At 33.9% G+C, this 18,625-nt stretch overlaps 2 protein-coding genes across 3 annotated transcripts; one reads left to right on the top strand and one right to left on the bottom strand.

Moving 5' to 3' along the window:
* The first annotated feature begins 9,299 nt into the window (after nt 1–9,299).
* On the top strand, nt 9,300–13,827 carry LOC110423496 (5'-AMP-activated protein kinase-like protein). The gene is given in 9 exon segments (XM_021437711.2): nt 9,300–10,146; nt 10,149–10,281; nt 10,742–10,910; nt 11,157–11,337; nt 11,470–11,648; nt 12,155–12,300; nt 12,382–12,529; nt 13,237–13,305; nt 13,394–13,827. Coding segments are annotated over 9 exon segments (1,551 nt in total). The 5' UTR covers nt 9,300–9,716; the 3' UTR covers nt 13,490–13,827.
* On the bottom strand, nt 13,479–16,645 carry LOC110423497 (outer envelope pore protein 24A, chloroplastic-like). Of its 2 annotated transcripts, XM_021437713.1 has the most exons (4): nt 16,171–16,645; nt 15,700–16,065; nt 14,391–14,448; nt 13,479–13,600 (listed from the first exon to the last, which is right to left on the bottom strand). In XM_021437713.1, exons 1-4 carry the CDS (start codon nt 16,378–16,380, stop codon nt 13,581–13,583), a joined length of 654 nt encoding a protein of 217 aa, XP_021293388.1. In that variant the 5' UTR covers nt 16,381–16,645; the 3' UTR covers nt 13,479–13,580. The 2 variants fall into 2 exon arrangements, with proteins under 2 accessions (XP_021293388.1, XP_021293387.1); XM_021437712.2 differs by lacking the exon at nt 13,479–13,600 and having other exon boundaries at nt 14,037–14,448; nt 16,171–16,643.
* Nucleotides 16,646–18,625: the final 1,980 nt, after the last annotated feature.

The raw sequence follows: 18,625 nt of genomic DNA, 5'->3' as shown, positions 1-18,625 counted from the left end.
TAAATTTTCAAGATTTAAAGAGGTGACTTGGCCTTTCAAAAAATTCAAAAACCATGACCTTTATCTGCAGGTGGCAGAATCGACTTTTTAGATCTTTTGAAATTCTTTGTGACCAAAAATTAGGAATTTAATTCCTAATAAAATTTATCTTGGTAGATAATTCAAGGAGCTAGTCCATAATATTCTTTCAGGATTTTTCGGAGATGTTTTTGGCTGTCAAAAATATTCAAAACCATGACGTTTATTTGTATAGGCAGTTTTGCTTTTGCCTTTCTTTCAGAGCTATTTGATGGCATAAAATCATGAATGTAATTCCCAATTAAATTTTCCTCGATAGAAAACTTATGGACCAATTCCATAGTAATTTTCTGGATTTTAGGAAATATCTTTGGCTGTCCAAAAAAATTCAAAACCGTGGCTTGTTGCTGCAAAGGCAACAATAGTTTTGACTCCACCAACTCAGTTTTATAAAGGCTTAATTGTAGGGATTTAAATCCTTAAAATTGTTGGCAACAATTTGGATAATTTATGGAACCTTTCCATAAAAACGTCTTCACCTTTGGTGCAATGATTGCACAAATTAAGGCTTTTCTTGGTTGGAAAGCCAAACAAAACCATGACTCTCACTACTACAAACAGCAGCTGTTTCAGCCATGTTTTGGTAGCTTTACCTCCACCATTAGCCGCACATAATCGCCCATCTTGGAATATTTCCTATGTGTATATATCCCTTAATTTTCCTGAATTTTATGGAGCACTTAAACCTGGCTTTTATGGCTAAAAATTGACCAATACCATGGCTGGACAGAATCAAATTCTGCCATTTAAATCACACCATAATGTCATGAGATTGAATCTTTATTTGCTAAATTAATTTGTGCCTCTCATGCACTTGTTAAATTGTAATATTTTGGCATTAAAATGAGACTAATATTATGACAAATAAATTTTAAAATTTACAATCAAAATCTATCTAGAAATCAAACTAACTAGAATAATTTGTAAAACTTTAAAACATACTACTTTGTGTAGAATAAAACCTAAACACCGCATATTTCTCCTCAACAAGGCATTAACAATAGTAGACATAAAAATGTGTTAAAATTGAGCAAAGGAAGGCTCTGATACCACTAATGTGTTTGGCTATGGACGGCATGGTCAAAATATGCAGTTGAAAGAAAAATAAAATTTTAGAACGAAACAACCAAAACATGCCTACACCATGGATCACCTTGGTGATATTTACTACATAAAAGAACAAATTTAAGTATTATTCAAAAAGTTACCTTGTCAAGTCAATTTGTAATCACAACGGCACTTCTCGAAGCAATCCAATGACACCGCAAGGAGCAAAAACCCCAGCCAATGAAGTGTTTGGCCTCCAACGATAGTACAAATGATTGCACACAAACCTTTAACAAAGGAGGGAGTTTTTGACTATGCTTTGTGCTAGCAAAAAAGACAACCATTGTCCTTATCATCTTTTTCATAATCTTAGCCTAACCTCTTTTGAAAATTGCTTCAAAAAAAATTTTCTCTTTCACACAAAGGGAGTGGAAGCAAATAGAGAAAGCATTTTTTCTTTTTTGACAAAAACTAAGTTTTCTTTAATTGTGAAAAACTCTCATATGCAAAACAGTTAAAAGGTGACTTATATAGGCTGCTTTTTCTTTGGTTGTGCTTCGAAACACTGATCCTTTTGTCCTCACTTAACCTTAAAAATAGATTTTCTATTTTTCTTTAAAAGTACCCATACTTTGATGGGTCCTTGGGGGTTCGCAATCACATGGGATCCTTTTGGAACCCAAACCAATTACGTTTTGGGAAATATTCTATTACAATGAAAACATTCATGAGACAAATGACTATTCATACCACACACATAACAGTAACATGAGACAACATTAAGTTTTCCTTCTAAGGCTTGTTTTTCTTTTAAACTCTTCTTTATCTTTTGATTTCAATTTTAGTGTTTCTTCGCCATCAACTTTAAGTATAGTATTTTCATTAACAACTCTTTATAATTCTAAACTTTTGCTTTCCAATTCAAGCCTCAAGAATTCAAAATCAATTTTAAATTATTTGAGTTCAATTTGAAGCATGTTCTTTTGATAAAAAATAGAGTTGTATTCATACTTGATTTTTTTCTAAGTTCATTCAATGCAACAGCCTTTTTGTTCATAGTCTTATATTTTAAAGAAAGTTTTTCAAATTCAGCTTATAAACTGTTATATCCATCTTGCAATTCATCATAGGAAATATCACATGAATTAGAAGTTACCTTAATTTCTTCTTCCTTTGCCATCAATCATAAATTGGCTCTTTTTTTCAATTTTTCTTTTTCTTCTTCTGAACTTGATGAATCACTATCGAACAATGTTGTTACCACCATTGCTCTTTTTGGTTTCTTTATTTTCTTTGAGGTTTTTCTTTAAGTAATTGGCATTCTAATTTACAGTGCCCTAGTTTTTGCATTCGAAACACAAAATCTCATCCTTCTTGCTGAAATCACCCTTGTGCTTATTTTTCCAAGAGGAACCTGAATCCTTCTTAAAATTTTTTCTGATAAATTTTCTATCTTTTGTCCTATTAGCTTTCTAAATTGTCTAGCCATCATGGCTTGCTTTTCATCATCATCACTTGATAGCTCTTTTGATTTTTCCTTAAGTAGACTAATCTTGAATGCCAAATTTCTTTTTTTCTTTAGCTTCTTTCTTTTCCTCCTCTTCTTCTTCTTTCATTTCAAGTTCATGTGTCGGGAGTGAGCCACAAATTTCATCAAGTGTGACCACATTAAGATATTTGACTTCTCGAATAGTTGTGACTTGGGGTTTCTAGCTCTTATGGAGACATCTAAGTAATCTTTTTACTAACTCATGTTCAGGAATAGTTTTTCCAAGTTGATTGAGCTTGTTTGTAATATTGGTAAACCTATTGAACATGGTAGTGGCATCTTCACCTGGTTCTACTTTAAACATTTCATAATTATGGATGAGTAAGGGAATTTTGAACTCCTTTACTTGAGAAGTCTCCTCATGAATGACTCTAAGTTTTTCCCAAATCTCTTTGGTTGTAGTGCAACTAGAGATCTTGCTGAATTCCAAAGGAGTATGTGTACAATGAAGGGTGTTGATGGCTTTAAAATTTGTTTGGACCTTTTTAACTTCATCCTCAGTCCACTCAACTCTAGGCTTAAGCATTTTCTCACCAGTGACAAAATTTGGTGACATGAGAATATAAGGTCCTTCTATAATAACATCTCACATTTCATAGTCAAGGACTCTAATGTATATGGACATTTTAGTGCTCCAATAGGCATAATTTGATCCATCAAATAGAGGAGGCCTATTTGTGGATTGTCCTTTAGCAATAACTGACTTTGCATAGCCATGTGGATCTTCCTTCAAGATATTAATCCTTAAATTTGAGGGTATGGCTTTGACACCACTTGATGGTCCCGTTTGAGTGCTAGAATAGAGTGAATAGTATTAAAAATTTTTTGCTTAGCCCTTCAGAGTTTGGGGAGCACTTAATCAATTAGATGAAGGGAAGAACTATGTAAGAGTCTTTATAGTGATTCAGTCCCCTTGACATACATCCACTACCTTGAGTTCCCAATCAAGTATTTTCAACCCAACTTCACTAAACTAGTAGAATTAATAGCTTCCACTAAGCTTTTACAGGGTGAGCTTTTAACCCAAGCTCTAATCCCTTACAACAAGCTTTAGAGTGCTTCCCACACTCTAATTTTCTAAGAGAAGGAAGAAAAGGAAGTACAACTAAGTACCTTTACAAGTCTTAACAGATTACAATCAAGCTCAAACATTTTTTCTAGATATGGAATGAAAGACAAGTGCTTTTGGTGAAGAATATTTTTTTTCTCAAAGTAGCTCTTCTTTCTTCAAATCTACTTTCTTTGACCATTGGAACTTCCTTTTATACTCGAGGAGTCAAAATTTTCTATTGGAAACAATTTCTAGCCATTTGAAATAACTCTGATGCACTTCTAATCATTATTTTGTCTTTTAGTATTTAAATTCAAAAAGGCAGACAGACTTTAGCTAATCAATTACAGGCAACTCTAATTAATTACAGCTTCTCTACCTTGCATTGTCCTATTGCTATGTTCTCTACTCTAATCGATTTCAGAAGGCTCTAATTGATTAAGAGTTCTTTATCTTCAGACTTCTCTTTTTCAGTAGACTTCCTTTAACTGGTTATGGCAAGCTTTTACTAATTACAAATTATTTATTTTCACTTCTTGACATAGCAGTCTTCCTCTAATTGGTCAGCACTTCCCTTAACTGATTGAAGCTTTATTTCATTCAACTACAAACCGATTAAAATCACCTTTAATCAACTAGAAGATCTTCAAATTTTGAACTTTTTCATTTTGGCTCCTTTTAACAGTCAACAATATTTTCAAACTTATTTTTGGTGCTTGAAGATACTAAGACCTTATACTTTAATCCATTATCCAAACCTCTTAGCCGATAAGCATATTTTTGTTTTGCTTCAACTTATCATACAGACATGTCTTAGTTGATTAAGGTACTTTGATAATCAGTTAGTTGATTAAGGTACTTTGATAATCAGTTACTAAAATTCTATTTTTGTTCATTACTTGCTCTTTCCCTCTTAGCTGATTAAATCTTCAATAAACTTGGCAAGCTCCTTGACTTGCCTTTAATTAACAACTTTTATTATTGGTGCAAAATTAAATCCTCCACACTAAAATAGTGAAGTTAAATATTAATGAATGAGGAATGTTTTATTATCATCAAAAACATATAAAGTCAACATTTATGTGGTTATGGTGAACAATTGTTGGTTTATTGTGAACAATTTCTAGTTTATTGTTATGAATATCTATGGTTGCTCATGCATATTAATATATTTGTGGTTGATGTGCCAATGAATTGTATTTGTGTTAAGAAATCTATATAAAGATATACATAATTTTGAAAGGAGAAAATGTGATGATCAAAACAAAAATCAAAAAAAAAATTTATGCATATATTAAGGTGGGGCACATACTAAGGGGTAGTAATCCATCAACTGCACATAGCTATAAAGTCTAAAGTTTAAACAGACCTTGCGCTCTTAATCAACGAGAGTTTTGTCATCATCAAAAAAATGAGAGAATGTTGACTCCATGTGTTTTTTATGGTAACAAAACATTGCTCATTCATTTATGTCTAATCATATTATTTAAGTGTGTAAGAAAGAGTTTAAATTCCCTAACATAATTAGTGTTTGAAAGTAAGCCAAGAAACTTATTGAGTTGAAAGCTCAATAACCAATTAAACAAGCAAAGAAAGAGAGACTCAATGAAGACATATTAGTTTTAACCGATTAACAAGAGACTTCAATCAGTTAAAGCTGTACTGGGCGCTATACAAAAGTTAGACAAAATAGGTTTAATTAGTTAACATAAAGAGCTTCAATCAGTTAAAGTTGTACTAGGCGTTACAAAAAAGTTAGATAAAATAGGTTTAATTGATTAACACAAGGCTTAATTGGTTAAAAGGGTACTAGACACAAAACAAAAGCTTGTTAACCGATTAACCAAAGGGGTTAATTGATTAAAGGTCAAACTTGGAGTACCTAAAAGCACCAAAATTCAATTTCAAAAAAGATGTAGACCGCTAAAAGCATCAAAATGAATGTTTTCAAATTTAAAGATATTTTAATCAGTTAAAGCTTATTTTTATAGGTTAAAGACGAAGGATGAGAAGCCTTAATCAATTAAAGGGAGGACTAACCAATTAAAGGAAGGCTGATGAAAAATGCCATTTGAAGAAGTTTGAAAATAGAAAATTCTTAATCGGTTAAGGCCACCTTTAACCGATTAATGTTACGAAGCAAATTGTAAGTCAGAAAGGCTTTAATTGGTTAAAGCCTATCTTAACCAATTAAAAAGCTACTGTTAGGAATTTGAATTTAACCATTAGAAGGTAAAATAATAGCTATAATTGACCAAAAACTATCTCTAATGGCTAGAATTTGTCCTCCACGTATTTAAAAGGCTTCAAACGGTTAGAAATGGTTAGAAAAACTACGAAGACAGTATCTAAGCTTAGAATTTCTAAAAACCTTGTCTTTACAAGTGTGTTTCACTCTTACTGTTTGTAAACTTATTTGAGTTTGCATTTGTATAGATTAGATTAGTTAAGTGATCATTGTACTTTATCTTTTTCTTAGTTCTTGATTAATTAGAGTGGGCGAGATACTATAAGGGATTGTTGTAATGGTTTAGAGCTTGGGTTAAAAATTCATCTTGTAAAAGCTTAGTGGAAACTATTAATTTTACTAGTTTAGTGAAGTTGGGTTGAAAATCCTTGATTTAAAAATCAAGATAGTGGAGTAGGTCAAAAGAATCGAAACACTGTAAATACTTATGTTTAGTCCACTTCTCTTTACCCTTTTTTTACTTAGTGCATTTTAACCTCAATAAGTTTTAAACTCTCTTCCTCAAAATTATTTAAAAGATTTTCAAACTTCAAAACTTCCTCCAAAATATTTTTAATACTATTCATCCCTTTTCTAGCACTCCTTTGGTACCCAAAAATACCTACTGAAAATGCATCAAAAAGAGAGAAAACAAGAAAAGAACAAAGAAGGAGCAATAAAGAGCAAAACACAAGAAAAGTTGAAAAATCTTTCCTTCGATTCAAACAAGAGCAAAAATCACAACAAGATTATTCCATTCTTCATCATTATAAACTTTTGAGTTGAAATATTATTTCATCTATCCTTACTACTAAAAAATCTCTTATATTTTTATACTTAAATTGCTTATTAGCCTTGTTAGAGGTTTTAAACTCCATACACTTTCTAGAGTCCATTGTTACTAGTTATACCCCCATGTAAAAAGTAGTGTTAAAGGTCATATCTCCTCTTAAAAAGGTAGAGTTTGGTTATGCCTCCATTGATAAGATAGAGAAGTTGTGTTTGATCCTTAAAAGACAGTTAGTTATAAAGACTGTGGTTGATCCTAAAAGGCAATCACTTTTGTAAAGGTTGTAGTTGACCCTAGAAAGGCAGTTGCTTGTAAAGGTTGTGCTCAAACCTGTACTGAAAAGGCTGTTGATAGTGGATTCAAATTCTTCGTGCCATTAAGGGAGAGGACGTAAACATCAAAGGTAGTCGAAACTCTATAAAAACTTAACTGAGTACTTTTTACTTTCTGCATCATCTGTATTTAGCTTATAATCTGTTTTTACGACTCTATGTTTAATATTCACACTACCTTGTTTTTAAAGAAGGGATTTTCACTTGATAACTAATTCACCCCCTCTTGGTTACTTTACTTGAAGTTATTCATCTAGCAATTATGTAAGTTAGCTAAATTCCAGGTGATAATAACAAACAAACATGGCTATTATCTCCTAACAAATTATAAATAAAAGGAGATAATAATAAATAAAAATATTATAGTGAAGATAATCTAATTAGCTATTAACTAATCAAACCAGGATAGATGATTACACAATCCATACTTGTACATGCACATACAAAACATCTTAAAATTCTAGCAGCTCTGATTCTTTTGATTAATTAAAAAATTATCATCGATATCCCACTGGACAATCCTTAAGCGTTCATTATGAATATGCTACAAATTGATTGTCACACACTATCTTCGTCTCATTACATTTGTCTCTTATTGATTTTTTTTATCAAACAATTTCATTCTGACAATTATTTTTAATAAGATAATAAAAATTTTGAAATTTTGAATTTCAAACTTTCCAGAATATATTTTTTAAAACTTTAATTGGATATGATATTTTAGTTTGTTGCATCTAGTCTCTAAGTCCAATCTAACTGACTCTGCTACAGTAAAGTGTCTGGAATCTTGTATGGGTCACATTACCAATCTATTAGCTTCCTTGTTTCAAGCCCATAGCTATTAATAACAAAGCTGTGAACTCTGCTGGGCCTGTTCCCTTATGTCTTTTTCATGTGGGAAAGAAGCTGAGAGTGGTGGTTTCCAATTCTTTCATCCCCATCTCGTCCTCAGTGGTCAATCATTGAAAGAAACGTTGAACTCTAGACCCTTTGCTAAAGAGTGGAAACCCATTAACCTCCTTTGTTAAAGTGGCCGGCCACACATTTTGTTGTGCACATCAATGATTCATAAACAATTGAAATTGAATGATAGTAACACAATCGTTAGTGTGAAGGTGAAGAAAAAGAAAAGTGCAATGAAACATTGAAGCTGCCATTGGCCTTTTTTAAAAGCTTACTTCCATGACTCATGACGTTTGGGGCCTTGGTTTGTATGATGTACCGTTGCATTGATAATGACAGCCATCACCTTGATGACTTGTTCATATTATCTTGATTTTTGACTCTTTTTTTTTTTTCAATTTTTTTTTTTTAGGCAGTGACCTCACGGATTGTGGAATGTAGAAATTTTCGACAGATTAACTTTGTTGGCCTCTTTCACCGTAAAAATGGAAAGGATAAATGAGAATTATGTGTATAAATTGTCAGCTATTAAGATTCTTCACAGCTTGGACAGAAGATTCTTGAATCTTGCTGGTAAATCTCTTGGTTGGATTTGCTAATCTCATTTGTCATGCGTGCTCACTGCTCAATGAACTTTAAAAAAAAAAAAAAAGGTTGGCACATGACTACAAGCAACCTCCTAGAAAGTTTGGAGCAAATGCTTACAAGGGCATTCCATTTTTAAGATGCATACTCAATCATCATCAAAAAAAAAAGAACCAATGAAGTGCGTTTCGTTTTTATTTGCCAAGAGGTTGATTCCAAATCCTAGGACTTAAAAAAAAATGCATTCCTTTCGTTTCTCCTACCGCAAAAAACCAAAGTTTGAGATTCTTAGGAAAAAGGTTGGACTGGTTTTCCAACATAATTTACTCCAGTCATAAGGAAAGCACCCTTTAAACAACAAAAGAAAGACCAGCTTTTAGTTCCTTCTTGTGTCGGGTATGGTATCGTTTAACCGCTCTAACTATGAGCCAAGAGCACTACTTTTTCTTTGAACTTGTTCTCTTCTTCTTATGGCACATTTGTGATTCTGAATGGGCAAAAACAGAGATTTTGAAATGGACGTGTGAAAGTGTCCACCAATGAATAGTGTGGTGACTAGGGTAAGCAAAAAAGGGCTAAAGCACTGAATCTTTGTCATTATCAGACAGTCACGTGAGCTTCAGCTTCTCATTCACTCCGTTTTGGAGTCCTTTTTCCCTACAGCTCTCTATCAACGGCCAAAACTTTATAAGACACCCTAAACGACGCGCACCAAGTAAATCACCTTCGCACTTGCTTTGTTCGCAGCCCAACCTTATCCACATCCAAACACAGCCTTCTTCAAATACCACAAAATACGAGGACACATTTTTTGTATAAGAAAAGCACATATCGAAGGGGTCAATTACGAATGATTTATTATTTAAAACATTTGCTCGGCTTGATGGCTTTGGGCACTGAACATTTGCCCGCCCAAATATATATCTAAAACAGTGCACCACATTAAATGATGGTTACACTTTTCGATAGCATTGTTCGTTACTTGGCCTGAGCCTCTCTCTCTCTCTTCTTCTTGGCCTTTATCTCCCTTTATTTTTCGCTATCGTTTCCCTCCGTCGCCTCTCGACACGCCAGAGATACCTGAAAATCAATTCTTTGATTGGTTTTTGATTTCCTTTCTGCCCTCTGCAACTGTTCGTCGAAATGCCTGAACCATGGCCACCTTCACTTCGTCGAGCCATACTTTTGCCTTGCCTCATTCATTTTTGACGCATTTCAGTTCTCGGGGTTTCCCGTCTTGTTTCTGCGTGATTAGACAAGGACGGAAAGGGAATTTGGTGTCTCTGAAGTTGAATCTCGTTCGTGGTTTGGAGTTTGGGAAGCAGAAAAAAAGGGTTTCTTGGTGGTCTTGTTGGTGCAAGAAAGGGTGGGACAACGACGCGGATTTAGCTTTGGAAACAGAGATATTGGAGTTTATGAGGAATAGTGAGAAACCTGAGGTATTTCCCAGCAAGAAAGAGTTGGTTGATGCTGGGAGGATGGATCTGGTTGAGAGGATAAAGAGACAAGGAGGGTGGCTTGCTATGGGCTGGGACTTAGATAAAGATAATGGATTTCAAGAAGATGGATTTTCAGAAAATTATGTCAAGATTGGGACTTGGAAAAGGAGTGGGATAACGAGGCTTTTCAAGAGAGGGTTCAGAGTGAAGTTGGAAGTAGAGATACTTCTTCTTTGGCTTTTAATTCTTCTTCTTCACCTTCCTCGTCTGGTAGATCACTGTGAGATTTCTAATTCTTGGGCGTCTAAACGTATTCCTTTTTCTTGTGTGAAAGTTAGTTCGTTGCACATGTTGTTGAAATGCTTTTTTCTTTTAATTATGTTCTTTGTAGTTTTATTGTTCTCGTGTTTAGAACATATAGTTGCTAATGGCACTCTTTCGTTTTTTTTTTTTTTTGGTAGAAAAGGTAATTTGCTTGCACTTGCTATTGCTGGTGACATGTTATTTGAATGTGTTGTGTTAAAAGAAACAATCTTGTGGAGATTTTGTTCTTTGTTTCTTCTTTTATAGTTTTCATGTTTGTGATAAACAGTTGCTAAGTTAGATGTGATGCTTTAAGTCAATTTAAACACTGGTCTGTGAACCTATAAATCTTCTTTAAATTCGAGCAGGAGAAAGTTGAAATCTTTTGGAGTTGTGGACCCTGGGAAGGATTTTGACCAAATGTTCTGTTTGTTCAGAGAAGTAGCAGCTGAGGATGACTCCGGGATTGATGGTATACTGAGTCGTTTGGAAAGAGAAAGGAATGTAAGTTTTGGGTTTGGTTTCAGAGAGAAAGGTGACAATAATGCTTGTACCCAAAGTAATGATAGTGAAGAAGAATCTCTTTTGCAAGCCTCAATGGATGTGGTATGTTGGTTCTATTAATTCTGATACAGTCTTACATCCCATTATTGTTTTTCAGCTTATATCAGGTGGCAAATTTATATGTTGTATGTTAGGTTTTGAAAAGATATATGTATGAAAAGTGGTTTGCACCATGGTTTCTAAAGTGAAGATATCTAGTTTACTGTTTTAGCATGATTTCTTGTCACAACAACAGTTATCTTTCTCTCTTCCATTTTCATAACTTTTTGTAATTGTTATGTGTAAAAGACAGTTGGTGGTCCTGGTAGAAGAAAACTTGTGCCATTCAGCCATAGTACGAGCCTAGTCAATGATATTGGGGTCAAGTCTAGTGAGAACCAGTCTCTTTCAGGCATTGATGGTTTAAGAAACTCAACATGGAGAGAGTGGAGCCTTCAAAGAGCAGGGTTTAGAGGCAAGGAATTTGAAGGTAGACTATCTATTAGTTTCAGGTGTTTCATGACTTTGAAGTGTGAATTTGATAGATTTCTATTTGTACTATTGCAACTCGCAATTGCTGACATTATTATCTATGAAATAAAATGGTTAACAAATATTTCAGGAGATGAGATACTTGAAATAAGAGATAAATCCAGTGAACTACACAGAAGAAAAGAGTCAGATGCTTCCAAAAAAGAGATTAACAACGAAATACAAAGTCGTCTTGAGCACCTGAAGTTAGAGCTTTCATCCGTACTGCAATCACTGAGGTCTAATGTTGATGAGGTTTTATCATGGAAGGTGAGTGAATGACCTCCGTTTGTCTATGCTTGTTAGCTTCATGTAACTACTTCTGTCGGAATTTTTTATTTTTAGTATCTTGAAAAGAAACCAAATCAAAACTATTTTGTGGCCTTTTGTTTGTTCGCCTGAGAATTAGTTACTTCAAAGACAGTGTGGCTCTCCTTGCAATTCAGTTTTCTTTCTTTCTTTTTTCTTTTGTCAGAGCTTCTTTCACTAAATATTCTCTCTCTAATTCTCTTCTACTCACTCATTCTCTAGCTATTCTCAACCATTACTCTACTACTCATCTATTTTCTTCCACATGCCACAACACTTAGTACTTATGGAACTGCTCCAATCTTCCGTTCTGCAGCCTCCAAGGCATCCTTTTACTTATTTGCAGCGTTTCCTCTCTCCTTACCAGAAGAACCCTTTACAGAAAGTATTTTTGGTGCTGTCACCATACTTTGCATTCATTTTGAGTTATCAATTACCTTTTAACCCTGCTATCTGTCATGTGCTAGGGTGATGGAAGCTCCATTGACAGTTTGCTCAAGCTTTCTGATGCTTGGGAGTTCCAGGAAAATGAAATAATGAATGCCCAGGACAAGTTGCGGTCAATACGGGCAAGGTTGGCAGTTTTAGAAGGGAAGATGGCTTTGGCAATAATGTAAGCATACTTATGTTAGTGTAAAAAGATGACTACCTTAATTAACTTTGAGAGTATCACAATTCCACATTCCTTTGACAGAGATGCTCAAAAGACAGTGGAAGAGAAACAGAATAAGATTGATGATGCTCGTAGAACTTTGCAACTTCTTCGTACTGCTTGTGTAGTATGGCCTAATTCTGCATCAGAGGTGCTTTTAGCAGGATCATTTGATGGATGGGCAACCAAGGTTTGATCTCACCTCAAACAATTACTTAGAATTGATAATGACATTTTTATTCATTAATTGAAGTGCAGGCTTGGGTCTTGTTGATAAGCAATTAGGTATAGTCATTTAGACTGTAAGGTACTGACACAAATACCCCGTTTTTACTTTTAGTAGCTCTCTTTTGGTTACATATTCTTGTTTCATTAGTAATTATGTTGATAGTTAGGGGGAAAAGGTTTTTGATACTTTATAGAAAGAAAAAAGCGCCAAAGTCAGACCCATGATTTCATTGGCGAACTGCAGAGGTGCTTGGTGAGGCAAATAAGATGTTAAAGGAAATATTCGACTAAGCATTTTATTTTGGTCGATTTTTAAATTTCCTTTTAAGTGCAGAATTGCTTCAAATACATGCATGGCCTGCCTGTAATAGTCCATGATTTTTCATAAGCAGAACATGGCCAATTGCTTTACTTAAGGACCACTACTAATGTTCATGTCTCTTTTACACGAGGGGAATTCATTACTTCTCTGTTTATCATGATTAATACTCCTTTTGGTTTTCTACATTTAAGCCTACTTGTGTGACAATTAACAATTCAACATGTCTGTAACGCTCCTCTAAAATCTTCAAATCTACAGAATGTCAAGCAGTTTTCCCTTCACTGAGATGTAGCTAGCTCTCTGTGTTTCTTTTACTTAACTTGGTATCTTATGATTATATCTTGCAGAGAAAGATGGAGAAGTCACGTGCTGGTGTTTTTTCTTTACGCTTGAAGTTGTATCCAGGCAAATATGAGGTATATCATGTTGTCAACTTTGTTACAGTTCAAATTGTAAATTTTAATTGCATGATGGATAGCTCAGCACTTTTACCTTGTGGTATAGATTAAATTCATTGTTGATGGTGAATGGAAGATTGATCCCTTGCGCCCTATTGTTAACAACAATGGATTTGAGAATAATTTACTGATCATCACATAGGGAGGCCACACTCCAGAGGCATGCAACTGTGGGGATGGCAAGATATTTCATCATAAAGGCAGTGTAGGATAAATGCAGCTGATTTTTGCTTTTAGTTTTCCATTTTCCTTCCTGTAAACAAAGTAGATTAGAGCTGGCAGAAGATCATACTTTCTAATGATTCTTTACCAAAAGGGGCATCAAAAAATGTAACACAACCAGACAACTGTCTGATACCCATTTTCTCTTAAATTTTTTGTTAATTACCTTATTGATGCCAACACCTCTGTGAATAATGAGATGATATCATGAGATCATTTTAAAAGAAAATGAGTTGTGATATTCCAATGAAAAATTGGTTTTTCTTTTTTCAGATGAAGTATCAGCCTACTCAGTTGGATTGTTTAATAGAGCAATATTTTATTCAGTGAACACAAATTGTCTTCCTACATACTTGAGTTCATAAAACATAAAGGAATTCTTTTTAACTTCTCTCTAGTCTTTATACATAAAACATTTACCAAATGCAAATCAATTGTCTGGCAAAATTTCAAGATTTATGTCATGGTTTACCAGAAGTAACACAGTCTACACCAAAGTTTTATTGCACAAATTCCCGCATCCAAAAGCTCCTTTTAAAAGAGAAAGATGATTGACATGATTTTATGGTTTCATCAGATTCAGAACATAAAGAGATGGCAAATTCACCTTAATAAGAGAGCTAGAGAAAAAACATAAGACACATCCAGGGCTGCCAAATCCCTTGCTTTGAAGCTAAACTAATAACAGTCTATATTCCTAAAGGGTGTCTCATATGAACAACCTACAGGCTTACAGCATATTGAATATAACTACTCTGTTTTATATGTTAATAAAAAATCAAGCCTATTATCAAGAGACTATGCCTGAATGTTCCACATACTCTGGACATTTAGTTTTGGCGGATGTAAGCCCTCTGCCAAATTGAAAGATGCTGAAACCTAGAAGGCACAATTTGGAGCCTCAGTCAGTTGCATAAAAACAAATCATTAATCAAATTAAAGATCTTGCGAAATTCATGTACAATTTATTCAAAGAAAATTAACTTCTTTTAGTAGTGGGTGTGCAGGAATGATGTTAACAATGTAATGCATAGCTTAATAAGTGATCTACAGCATTAGAATGTTCATAAGGATGTTCCTAAAAATACAATAAAGACTCCAATATATCTGATTTTTCTTCAATAGTTATGGATATCAAATTAACCACGCAACCTTAATAAGTTCAACTTCATTTAATCTAGAAAAACAACTTTAAGCAAATAGAAGTTAAGGAAGATGCCAGCTAACTTAGCTAGCTAAGTCCTCTGGTGACTAAACCAGAGAATTAAAGATTGAATCCTGCTTTCACCAATAATGGGGGTTACATGGATGGGGAAGGGCTACCAGAGTCAGTGCTCACTCATCAGTAATGCAGAAAACTTTTAGAAGAATCATTTCACAACCGATGAATTGGTGGCTTAGGATGCCCCATAACATACCTAAGCAACAGTTAAAATCATCCCCTCTAACTTCTGGAGGCAGAACACCAGAAGAAATAAGAGTCCTAGCAGTAAATCTGGTCAATGTGACATGAAAGCAAAAATGAAGGGAAAACAAAATCAATATCAATAACTAAAAGATAGCTTCTACTTAAACCTCAGTCCAAAGTCATTCTATATGGGCAGATAATAAGAAGGATTTCAAAAATCAATTTGATGAAACCAAGAGATCATGACAATTTGTTTTATGATTGACCTATGGTTATTTCTTAACTATATTTCCAAGGGCAGGACGAGAAAGGCCCAGCAGATGGATATAGATACAAGCTATAAACAATGTAGACTACAGTTAACTACACATTAAAGAAGCAAGCTGATAAGTTTACCACTCTGGTATGCATGTATCTTGCCCTTGTTAGAAAAGTTAGCTACTCTTCAATAATTTTGAAAACATTGAAGAACACCAATTTCCTCCATAGACTTGTCATACGCCTTAGTCAATTTGAGTCACAATATCCTCAGAATTAGCTACTGTAATCAATGAGAACTTAACACATTTGACATACCTAAAACCCACACTACACTCCAACGCAAGAGGAGAATTCTTCTTATCAACTGTGATGGTGTGAAGGTGTTGTGCTACCAAAATAGAAATGATCAACCTAACTTAAACTCATACCAAATAAACCAAAAATACAAACCAATGCCGTACCTTAATCCTTCCACCTTCATTAATCAAGGAGCTACACGACCACTCCACACCCAAAACCTGACTCGATGTCTCATAGGTAGCTTTGATTAGATCACCACCTAGAACTCTCCTTGACACGGCTAAGTCCCAAGACTTCTTGGCCAAATCATAGCAGGGCTCAAACGTTGTCAACCCTCTATGCACATGAGTGTACTTCAACTTGCAGTTAAAAGAACCGAGCTCATGACTTGCAGATAACTTATTGGCTATATCTAACAACAGGGTCCCGTCCAGTACTGTCCGTCTCTCATTCCTCACGTGGGTGTATGTCCAATTTACCTGTTTGCCGTCCACCTTAAACGTGTTCATGAACTGAAACTGAACATCCTGAACAGAAAAAACCAAGGCAAATTAAGCACCTTCTTTTGACAAACATTTTCCTTACAAATGAAGACTGCATTTTTCCAGGGGAGAGGGAAAGAAAGATGGTACCTTTTTTGGGATGTCAAAGTCGATTATGAAAGAACCAGGCTTCTCAATAGAAATTAAGAGGTCATCAAAATTTAAGGTGGACCCATCTGTGAAGTTGGTGTCTGACAGGGAAGCTCGGAGCTTAAGCTCTCCTGGATGGGCTGCAAGAGTTGCAGCCAAGCCTTTCTTGTTGCCGTTGGCTCCTCCTATAAATGACACTGCAGCATTCATCAATTTTTTTTTCTGTTTTTTTTTTTATTTCCTTCTGTAATATTCTTTTCTTGGTTCTGTGGCCTAAAGGCTTTGGAGGCTTTTGGTTTTCAGGGGATTGGCGTTGGAGGTGGTGGTTGAAGAGGCCGATTTTATACTTTCAATGGCCTTTGTATCCTTTCCAACAACAGTTTCCTGCGAATTACGAAAGTGCCATGTGCAGGGATGACCGATTCTGTGGTCATTTGCCTGTTAGGCTCTATTGTGATTTCCGGCTCTGGATTTCGGAGTGAACTCAAAAAAAGAGAGAAATTTTTTTTAAAAAAAAATATTATATAGAAAATTTTAATTTTTTTATTATTTAGATAAACAGCCCAAAACTTTTTTTGTTGTTTGGAAATAATTTTTTACTATCATCCTAGAGTTATTTGGATGTTAAAATGATCTTGATTATAAAACAATATTGATATTTGGTTTTCACTAATTTAGAATCAAAATTAAGAATAAAAATAAACAAAATCAATAATAATATTTTCTAAATGTTATAAAAAAATAACTTTATCAGAACAAATAAAAATAACTTGAAAGAATACTTAAAGAGAAGAAAGAAAGTATTTAGGGAAGAGAAAAAATCTTATTGAAGGGTGTATACAAATGAATCAAAAAGGGTCTATTTATAAGCAAATAACCCCTTTACAAGATGAGAATAACACTTTGAAATTAGATAGATTATATTTTAATCTAATCTGATTTACTTCAAATCTAGATATAGATAACATAAATGGATATTCACAAAATATTCATAACACTCTCCTTGAATATCCATTATATTAAAAATATACCTCATTAAAACCTTACAAGAAAAAAACCTCATGGGAAAAAATTCAAGTGAAAGAAAAAGAGTACATAATACTGCCTCATTAAAAACCTTATCAAGAAAACCCAACGGAAAAAAAACTTGATGAAGAAAAAAAAATACAATGCGTATTTTACTTCCCCTGATAATTGCATTATTTAAGATCTTTAAAATGGCGCATCTTGATCTTTTGTACCAATTTTTCGAATGTTACAATAGGAAGGACTTTAGTAAATAAATCTACTAGATTGTCACTTGAACGAATTTGTTGAACACTGATATCACCCTTTTTTTGGAGATCATGAGTGAAAAAGAATTTTGACGAAATATGTTTTGTTCGATCACCTTTAATGTATCATTCCTTTAAATATGCTATGCAAGCAGTATTATCCTCATATAATGTTGTTGGAATTTCTTTCTTGGTTGACAAACCACACGTTTCTTGAATATGTTGAGTTACTTATCTTAACTAAACACATTCATGACTTGCTTCATAAATTGCTAAAATTTTTGCATGGTTAGAAGAAGTAGCAATTATAGTTTGTTTTACAAAACGCCATGAAATAGTCGTACCTTCATATATGAATTCATAACCTGTTTGGGATTGAGCTTTGTGTAAATCTAATAAATATCCTGCATCTGCATAACCGATTAAATTTGATTTTGATGCATTTGAATAGTATAACCCATATCCATTATTCCTCAAAGATATCAAAATGTATGTTTAATTTCATTCCAATGTCTTCGAGTTGAAAAAGAACTATATCTTACTAAAAAATTCACAACATATGATATATCAGGTCGTGTATTGCTAGCAAGATACATTAATGCCCCAATTGCACTAAGATATGGTACTTTAGGATTAAGAAGTTCTTCATTATCCTCACAAGGTCGGAAATGATCTTTTTTTATATCTAATGATCTTACAACTATTGGTGAACTCGATGGATGTGCTTTGTCCATATAAAATTGTTTTAACACCTTTGCTATGTAATTAGATTGATGGATAAAAATTTCATTTGTTTAAGTGTTCAATCTGAAGTCCCAAACAAAACTTTGTTTTCCCAAGGTCATTCATCTCAAATTCTTTCTTTAAGTAATTCACGACTTTTGATAACTCTTTAGGAGTTCCAATAATGTTTAAATCATCAATATAAACAGCAATTATCACAAATTTATATCTGAATCTTTTTATAAAAACACATGGGCATATAGGATCATTTTTATAACCTTCTTTCGAAAAATATTCACTAAGACGATTATACCACATGAGTTCGGATTGTTTTACTTCATATAAAGATTTATTTAATTTGATCGAATAAATCTCTTGAGAATTCAAATTTTGTGCTTCAGGCAACTTAAATCTTTTAGGGATCTTCATATAGATATCATTATCAAGTGAGCCATATA

This window comes from Theobroma umbraticum, unplaced genomic scaffold (genome assembly GCF_002168275.2).
Source record: "Theobroma umbraticum cultivar Fairchild unplaced genomic scaffold, ASM216827v3 scaffold_20.0, whole genome shotgun sequence".
NCBI classification, from domain to species: Eukaryota; Viridiplantae; Streptophyta; class Magnoliopsida; order Malvales; family Malvaceae; genus Theobroma; species Theobroma umbraticum.
The sequence above is the reverse complement of the archived record's forward strand: the minus strand, read 5'-3'. Positions and strand labels throughout refer to the sequence as shown.